General features: G+C 39.2%; 2 protein-coding genes across 3 annotated transcripts in view; both read right to left on the bottom strand.

Moving 5' to 3' along the window:
- LOC148719954 (uncharacterized) overlaps positions 1–1564 on the bottom strand; it is a 22241-nt gene extending 20677 nt beyond the window's left edge. The window contains exons 1-2 of the mRNA XM_088738475.1: positions 1449–1564; positions 740–810 (exon numbers count right to left, since the gene is read on the bottom strand). Of these exons, the coding sequence (XP_088594601.1) occupies positions 740–806 (67 nt within the window). The 5' untranslated portion in view covers positions 807–810; positions 1449–1564. The remainder of the gene's footprint in view (positions 1–739; positions 811–1448) is intronic.
- Positions 1565–4717: 3153 nt separating this feature from the next.
- LOC148719953 (uncharacterized) lies at positions 4718–7622 on the bottom strand. 2 transcript variants are annotated; one of them, XM_088739198.1, is made up of 3 exons: positions 7492–7622; positions 7023–7367; positions 4718–6278 (listed from the first exon to the last, which is right to left on the bottom strand). In XM_088739198.1, the coding sequence occupies exons 2-3, from the start codon at positions 7359–7361 to the stop codon at positions 5499–5501; spliced, it is 1119 nt and encodes a 372-aa protein (XP_088595324.1). In that variant the 5' UTR covers positions 7362–7367; positions 7492–7622; the 3' UTR covers positions 4718–5498. The 2 variants fall into 2 exon arrangements, with proteins under 2 accessions (XP_088595324.1, XP_088595325.1); XM_088739199.1 differs by having other exon boundaries at positions 7520–7618.
- Between the last annotated feature and the right edge of the window lie 1435 nt (positions 7623–9057).

Here is a 9057-nt window from a genome sequence, read left to right as displayed (position 1 = left end):
CGCTGTTAACGTGGGTGCAAGTTGCAATTCCATCGAAAAAAGATCTCGCTTCGGTAGCCAATCAGGTTGCATGATTTCTCTTTGTGATTCAGGTTCTTCGTCAAACATACTGTAGCTTGTATCTTTGTTGTCGTTTCTTTGTTGTCTCGACCTTTGTTAACCAAGTATTCTAGATATATTATATCAATTTCATAATAACTCTAAACATTGTGAGGAAAAATTAAAAAATTAAGCATCCTTTTATGAACAAATGTAATAGCGTTTGTTGTACGATTCGTCACGAGCTTCTATTCAGGGTCATCTATTTTTTTTTCGACCACTTTATGGACCAGTCACTATTCATGCTTTTAAAAGACGCGCTTTGAAAAGCTTTCTTTCCCACTCAATCTAGAACCAAGCCCATCTTCATGAACCTTTATGAGAAGAGCACAACTGTGGGAAAATCAGTGATATAAGGATTCACCAACGAAGTGCTAACGCTCAAAATGTCAGCTTTGAAACTCTTTACGGTGGCAAATTTACATGATCAACTCGGTTGATAAAACCAAATTACCTTGTTACTCCCACAAACGCAACACCACAGTTTCTTTAGAAACTTGCCCCCTTTAAGGACTTGAAAGATTGACTTGAAAAATTGCCAACTATACATTTGAAAAATAGTTCACGAAAAGCGACGTGGTTCTGATCTGAGTTACAATATGTTTATGGATGAAGTGGGTCAACATATCGACTGAGTTACCTGCAGCTGCCTCGGAGATCTTTATGAGTGAAAAGACAAAGATCAAAGAGCGGACAAAACGCATCATTGTCCTGTATGAAAATAAAAAAATTATCTATAGATTGAATTTAAAGATAGGAATATACAGCGTAAATATTTTTTTAAAAAACTAGGCCATCTAACGCTGTAACGGTCATGCTGCGTTTTAGTTCCTCGAGAAAAGTTGAATATAGGCCCATATTTAACCATTTACACCCTAATATAGATATGCATATTCTCCATACTGTTCTCTATACATTTACTTAGGTGCTGAAAAGGAAAATTTGTTTTACTATCAAGAGCTTCTTCGGTTAGTGATCATTTCCTTTATTCTCCTGACCTAAATGTTTGATTCAGGGGTGATATTGTAAGGAGAAATTAGATGTCAGTCACTCTTAAGGGTTAAAAGTTAATAAACTAATACAAGGAAAGAAAGGACCTATGCCCTTAAATCTCTCTGCATTGACAAGACCAAATCTTACCAGAATGTTGTAGATATCAAACCACGCCTAAACAGGACAAAATGCTTTCCTAAATCACATATTCAGTTCTAAGGTAAGCTTGAGTTTTCTTCGAAGCTGGTGTAATAACTATGAATATCATTAACAAAATACTTCACTCAACGTACTATTTCGTGCAAATTTCGGTTTGAATACTTTCTTTACGTGAAAAAAAATTATCATGAACCTACCTTTTGTTCCCGACAATCCCTCTGTAATGTTTGATTCTCAATGAAAATCTATATCTTAAAACACTCTTATTTATAACACGGTATTTTCACGGTCATAATTCCACCCCCAAAAACCCCTTGCTGGTCGGGTGAATACGGACACATTTTTCTTTACATTTTAGCCAACAGCATTTCGCATTTTGTGAAACAAGCATTTAAATTTGATGAGCTAGCTCATGTTCCAAGAATCAAAGCGAGACGAAATGTTGACTAATTTATGACATGGATTCCGGGTACCATACAAGCTCACTACTCCAAATGAAGACTTTCCCCGCTTGACTAGCTTTGAATCTCTCAGGGGTTTTATGAACGTTTTTCTGAAGCAGCTATACCGGCTGTGCAGTAAGACGAAACCCGGACACCCAGACGGCGGAGAGACGTCTAAAAAAGTCCCTGATCCCTTCCTCCATGCAGAATTTTCAACCAATCAGACTCCCTCCCGCCCCCCACCCTTTGTCACAAAAGGAATACAGCCATGTAACTTTTATTAGCTCATGATATAGGAACCTCTTTGAGTCCTAGACATTAGAGTCTACTCTATTCACACGCCATAATTATTTTCTGCAATCTATCAGCGAGTCTATCTTTCCTACATCGTACGTACTGTGGCCTTTTTCTGCACTTTAAAAAGACAGCTTTGTCTAACTTCTGGCTTTCTTTAGCAGAAAGGCAAATGTGCTAAATATTAAAAGAAGGGAGTGCATTTAGTTTTAATGAGATCACTTAAACTTCACGGATGAGCTCACGCTAAGGATCTGCTCTGAAGCAGGAAGTCTTCAATAATTTATGGCAAAAAATGTCTGTGATTCAACGCTTTCGATAACTAATTGTTCCAAAATCCTCCCAATGATCCTCTGTTCGAACAGCTAGAATTGATTCATGTTGATCTGGGCCGAGTTGTTCAAAGCTGGGTTAAGATAATCCAGGGTTACTGTGAAATCTGGTTTCAGATTTGAAAGGTTTTGAAAGTAAATTCAGTACCATTTGTTTTGTCTACAATTTGATGATTGGATGCCCTAAAGAGAATAGAGGAAATTCTCCGAAAGAGGCTTTTGAACATAGTAATAAAGAAACCCGGATGAAAATTTAACCCTTGGGTTAGCGCTAATCGGACTTTGAACAACCGGGCCCTGGTGTTTAAATTCTAATCGAACATATGCCCTAAACTGAAACGACTTTCTCTTTATTTTTTGTAAGATTTGTGTTCGAACTCCTGTTTCAAACTCAATTCTTCAATTCTAAGCTTGGAGTATTCGAACTGAATAACTGCACTCGACTATTTCTCCCTTCACGCACAGTTCACCTTCATTTACTTCTGCCCCATTCACATCATGAAACATGTTTAGTTAAACCATGTTGAACTGAATAAAAATCAGCAACAGAAAACCGTCTTAGAAACTGAAGTTTACAAAGGACGCAAGTAATCACGAACTTCTGTTTTCATCGCGCTAAATCTAAGGTTGACAAACTTCAGTTTGAGCAACTTCAATGAAGAGCATCTCAATTCGACCCTTGGGCGTAATCATTGACAAATCATAACCGTCAGTCGTAAGAAAAGTTAACCGCAAAAAAAATTTCAGGAAAGATAGTAGCCGTTAGTCTGTCCTAGTTTTAATTTAAATATCATGGTAGATTAATTCTGCCACCGTCTGTTACACCACAACTCATATATCAAGAATTTTAAAAAATGGATTTAATTAACTTCAACCCATTAGTTATCATGTAAAAAATTAAACAAGTAAAAAGAAAAAAAAGAGAGAAAGCACATCCATTTCTTTATTGTTTTGACCCAAGGACAACGCCCACGCTGGAATTGACATATATACCGGCTTGTAAAAGAAGAACAGGAAACATAAAATAGCACCTAAAACTTTGGTTTAGACAATACAGTTTTCAGTTCTTCTTCGTAAATATCACGAAAAGAATCACCTTTGGAAACAGATGTATCCTCTCTTCGGGGAGAGTCATGGAGAAGATGTCGCTGGAAGAAACTAAATGCAAATCTTTTCCTATCTTATAGAGTTCATCGCGAAGTATTCTGCGTTTGCATGCAACCACGCAAATGTCACTATCCGTATTTGGAAGTCAACCTAGACGAAAAAAAATAACTTCTCTTTGTAATTTGACGGGTGCTTGCTTGACCCCCGCGTGCTTGGAAAACACCAGACAAATATTAATATCCCCGTGTGAAGATCGTGCGCGATGGGGTGAACGGGGCCGGAAAAAGTCGTACGGCCCTGAGTATGGCCCCGCGAGAAGCGAGCTGAAAGAAGACAAGAAGCAAGAGATAAAATGCTTATCGACTGAGTTTGTTTGGGCAAGAAAGGAAAATGTCATGAGTTGGTTCAAAGTATAAACCGAGCTGCGAGGCTGGTACTTCATGACCTCGAGCCAAATATTTCCCCGTCCGGTGCTCCTGCTAAGTCAATAAGTACATGTTTTTTCGAAGTTCTGAAATAAACACGGACAGACGTGCGAATAAAGGGGTTAAGTTTTTAAAAAACTGTGATGCCGCGTCGGTGGGGAAGTATAACAAGATAATTTAGCTTTTAGCAACTGAGTTGATAACGGAAGCGTGTTCTAGGCTCTCGATGTAAATGAGCGAAAGAGAGGGCGCTCGAAAATGGTTGGACTCGGGCGAAGCCAAAAATGAGGGGACAAATGTTTTTGCTTTCATCGCCCGCTCCCTGGCCCTCACTGACTCAGCGCCTAGAACAGGCTAGACATGGACAGACGCCGTTGGAGGGTCCTTCCTATCACAAAGATACATTAGGGACCTTAAGAAACCACGACGGCGACGCCAAGGAAGACTTCGATTAAAAAATGAATTTCTATTCTTAGTCAGAATTTCTAAAATGGCTGCACGAGCTTATTGTCTCATACAGCGCCACAGCTCAACTTCAGCACGACGTATAAAGTAACATTTGAGTTCCAAATGGAAATTAAAATAATTTGCCGTCGCGGTTTCGGTTCGCAGACGACGCAAATTGTGGCGATTTCATGTTGTTGTTTTGCATAGGACGGCTAAGAAATGTACAAAGTTTCAAAATGCACGTGCTGAGCTATTGTTCTGCCAATTAGATCTCTTGTTTTTCCACGTCCTCGTTGCCGTCGCCGTCGTGGTTTCTTAAGATCCCTGTTGTCGTCGCCGATTTCTGCGCATATGAGGAGAGAAGGTTGGAAATGAAACATTTCAAATGTTTACGGACAAAGGCAAAACCTAACTCTGATTTCAACCATTTTCTATTTATCTTTAATCAACGCCAAATGGAAATGTGAAAAAACATAGTGTTGTGAAATAAAACTGAGAGTGAAGAAGCTGATTTCGCGTTCGTGTCTTCCAAACAGTTAATAGATATAATAATTCTTTTAGATATTTACATCGACCGACAGGAAGCCTTCACAACGGTTCGTATGTTTAATATATAATTGCGTGATAATGGGTAAAACATTTACAACCTGAAACTGAAAAATTTGATTATAAATCTCTACACGGCGTCTCAATTGCAGTTTTTGCGACCTTTCTTTTCTATGTGAAGAGAACCTCCTCTGTCTGAATTTTTCATCACTGATGCCAGCAGTTAACTGCTGCCAACATGTAACACGACGTTATTTTTCTATAGAAGAGGAAGATGTAACATCACGATATGGGCTAGTTTTTACATGCGGGATACATGGCCTAAATTGCGTTAGTTAGTATAGCTAGTGAAAGCTATGCACGAGAAGTCTCGCGGCTCACACGAGTGGCGTGTATTTCAACATAATGGTCAAACGCATTTGCAAATGCTAACTTTAAACTGCAAAAATGCGCGGCCAAAATAGCGACCCAAAACCGTGCTTGAAAGCTTTGAAAAAGTTGTCCCACAGGAGTTACAATCCACAAAAGCTAGGAATTCACAACGTTTAAAAGGCAGCTCTGTTGTTTTCCAAATGTTCCTACAACAGCTGGCCAAAATTGATCCACTCGCGTATACTCGACTTTTGACCGCTTATTGAAATGTGGTCTCAAATTTAAAACTCCTCACCAAGCCACCATTGCGTAGTGGAAAGGGAATTTTCAGTGCACTTGTGTTGAGTATTGATAACGTCATACAATCCAAAATTATCTTCGCCTACAACGGAGCCATTTCTTGGATCCCAAAAACACCCGTTTCTCCCGCTCCAGTACGAATCTGTATGCATATGTTGGTTATTTCGCTGCACAAGCATCCCCAAGCAATCCGTACAATTTTGTCCTCGAACCGAGATGTACTCGAACTTCTGACAGCGATCCTCATTGACAAATGTTAGAATATCCGTGGCTTGAAGAGTCGCGCGTGCGTAGTCGGTGAAATCAAGGCCTGATGGGAAATTACACGTCACGCGCCAGTGCGTCGAGTTGTCCCGGATGTTGACCATTCCAAGGTATGACACTCGAAAATCATTCCAGTTAGATCTTGTTTCGTTTCTCGGAAAGTTGAAGTAAAAAGGTTTTCCCTCAAAAAAAGCCTTGTTTTCTAGAGAAAATGACTCGATGAGAGTCCAGACTTTGCCGGCTTCTGAGTCAAAATCACAGTAAGTCTGAACCGTGTCATTAAGGTTGTACACGCCTGACTGAGACTCTGGTTTCAGCTTCTTAAAAGATTGGCATGATCTGACTCTTGGATGGAATATCTCACATCTCTTTCCCTGATAATGTTGTGGACATGCGCAGGTGTACTGCTTCCTTACGTCATCGCAACTCTCTGCGCATGTGCCCCCATTAAGGCAAGGGTTTGATTGACAGCAGCCATTAAGGCATTTATCATTTTCCTGAAAACGAATATGAACAACGATAAAACGAAAGGTTAAAGTATCCTAGAGTCTGCTTGTATTTGGCACTGAATAGAATTAAGAGTTTTTTAATGGATATCGTGGCGACAAATATTTTTACAGATATTCTCTAATAAAGGCGAATTTTTGAAAGCGACTCGTCCTCACCACGATTCATGATTAAAGGGACCTTAAGTACATCACGACGGCAACAGCCAATGCAAGAGGACGTGGTAAAAAAAGGATCTATTGGCAGAACAAAAGCTCAGCACGTGCGTTCTAAAATTTTGTACATGTCTTAGCCAAACAACAACGTCAAATCACCAAATTTTCTGTGGTTTTAGAACCGAAATCCTGAAAGCAAATAATTCAAGTTTCCTTTCGGAACTCAAGGCTGTTCAGTCACAAACGCTTTGCTGAAGTTGAGATGTGGTTCCATAAGATACTGAAAACATTCAGCCATTCGCGAAATTCACGCTAAACATGTGATTCATTTTTCAATCGACGTATCCCTCGGCGTCGCAGTCCCGACTGCTTAAGGTTCCCCAATAAAACGTAAGGAGGGGACGCTATGCTTAATAATTTAAGGCGACTGGTCATTCACGTTTTCCCGCTTTGGTGACATTTTACGTACGTGTCATAATAGATGCCTAAAGTCCTTGTCGGCTCCTGTTTCAACTAACTGTTGCGATAGCTTTATACTGCGACTTTCAATCGAAAGCTGCTCTACAAGAATAAACTTACCCTCACACCATTTTGCTGCAGATGGTATAAAACTATTCCTGGTTTTTCCACTTGATTTCCAATGGCTCCGTCAAGGTCTGTGTCCAGGAGCTCGCATGTTTTCTCGCTTACTTGAAATGCAACGCAGTGACAGTGTTTAGCGCAGTGACGAAAACACTCCCAAGGTTCCTGCACGCTCACAGTCTGAATCGTATGATTTTCTATGCTGATGTTCTCCATGAAAAGGTTGTTGATGTAGATCAGTGGCGCTCGCATCTGGTTGCCTGCTGCAGTGATTGTGGCTGGTAGCAGCAGGACTGTTAGATAGTTGAGCCATAAAAACGCGAAATACGGATTCATCTTACTCTGAAAGAAGTCAGTAAAAAAAAGATCTTTTCAGTTTTTAATGAGACGCCGTGAACTAAATAAACAATCAATAGCGTAAATTCTGAGAAAAAAATATGCTCAAGAGGAAAAGATGTTTACAAACATCTTAGCGTCGAAACACTTTCAAATACTTAGGACGTAGACTTTTCCGTGCTCTTTTGTTTTCGCTCTTTTCACTGTTCATCACGGAACTTTTCATGTTTCATACTGAAAATGAGTTCCAAGAATACTATTGAAATCTGCTGTAATTTCATATCATACATTTTTAATTCGAACAATCACCTTGAGGGGAAATTTGGAAAACTTGGCAAACACATTTGGGTAATTGGCTCCTGGCGTTATTATGTGTTTGCGCTTCCAAAAAAGAAACGGCCAAAAAAAATTGGTCGTTAGGCGTAGAAATTGTACAGTGTTTAACCGTCAGTCGTAAAGAAAAGTTAAACGTAAATTTTTTTTGACAATACTATTGTCATAATATTTTGTGTCATTTTGTCATGATTTTGGGTTAACCGTTAGGCGAAAAATGGCCAGAATTATACTGGGCCGCTAGTCGTAAAAGCCATCATCCCATCATAGTTAATTGTCCCCTCTATTAACTATGATCCCATTGGGATCCTTAAGTAGGATGAAAAAAACAATGAAGTACTTCAGCAAGTCAGTGATAAAATTGTACCTTTTGAGTGCTTATCCATTTGAGAATTTCTGTAAAAAACATCCACATAAGTATACCGTTTAAGATTATCAATGCGATTTTCAGAAAACAAATGTACCTCTCAGGTTATACAAAAGAAGATCCACGCTAACTATCCTGTTAATAATTAATCAGGAATGATGTTTTTATCATTCTCGCACAATTAACAGTTATTTTCATGACTTTAGTTTGTTTTATAAGAGCTTTTTGATAAGAACGTATAGTTTTGGAAGTTTAGCTTAATTTATTACGTTTTTTTTACGTTATCACGTTCGTATCAATCACGATTAAGTTAGGGTCGATCGGGGGCTTGTTAATCACCTATTTTCGGACATTTTGAAGTTTATCGACCGAGGTTTTTAGCTAAAGTTCGAGATATCAGGATAAATTTGATCCAAGGGAAAGAAAAAGTAGTTCCAGTTGACGGGGAGTTCGAGTTAGCGAGTTCGAGCCAGCTGATAACAAATGACTGGAAAGATGGGGGGAAATTTGAAAAGATCCAGGGGAAATTTGATATTTCAATTTTCGAGTTAGCGGGTGGCACGAGTTAATGGAGTTCACCTGGCGTACATATTTATCATTAACGCACAGGCCTTTGGTTAAAAACTGGTGCAACGGAGAACACGAAAGGCCGGCAAGTTATAGTTTCTTGGCGATGACTCTATTTGTCAAAAAAAGGTTCTCTAAGAATAAAGTTGAACTTTAGTGTTTGAACGATTCTTAAACTTTGCGTGCGTGTCCATCACCAAAAAGGCGACTGAATCAACTTTCCTCTTGAAAGAATTCTGCAGCTAATATATTTAATGAGAAAGGAAAACCTATTCGTTATAAATAAATTAGGACAGAAAGGTTGCCGAGGAAAATTTGCTAACGCATAATATTGCCATAAATTTGCAGCTTTTTAGTTTCATTGAAAAGGCTTCGTATCCGGGTCCCGTTTCTCGAAAGTCCCGGTAATTTAACGGGCCATATTTTAAA

This window comes from Stylophora pistillata, chromosome 11 (assembly GCF_964205215.1).
Source record: "Stylophora pistillata chromosome 11, jaStyPist1.2, whole genome shotgun sequence".
In the NCBI taxonomy this organism is placed as follows: Eukaryota; Metazoa; Cnidaria; class Anthozoa; order Scleractinia; family Pocilloporidae; genus Stylophora; species Stylophora pistillata.
Note: the sequence above shows the minus strand (reverse complement) of the source record. Positions and strands in the feature narration are given on the sequence as shown.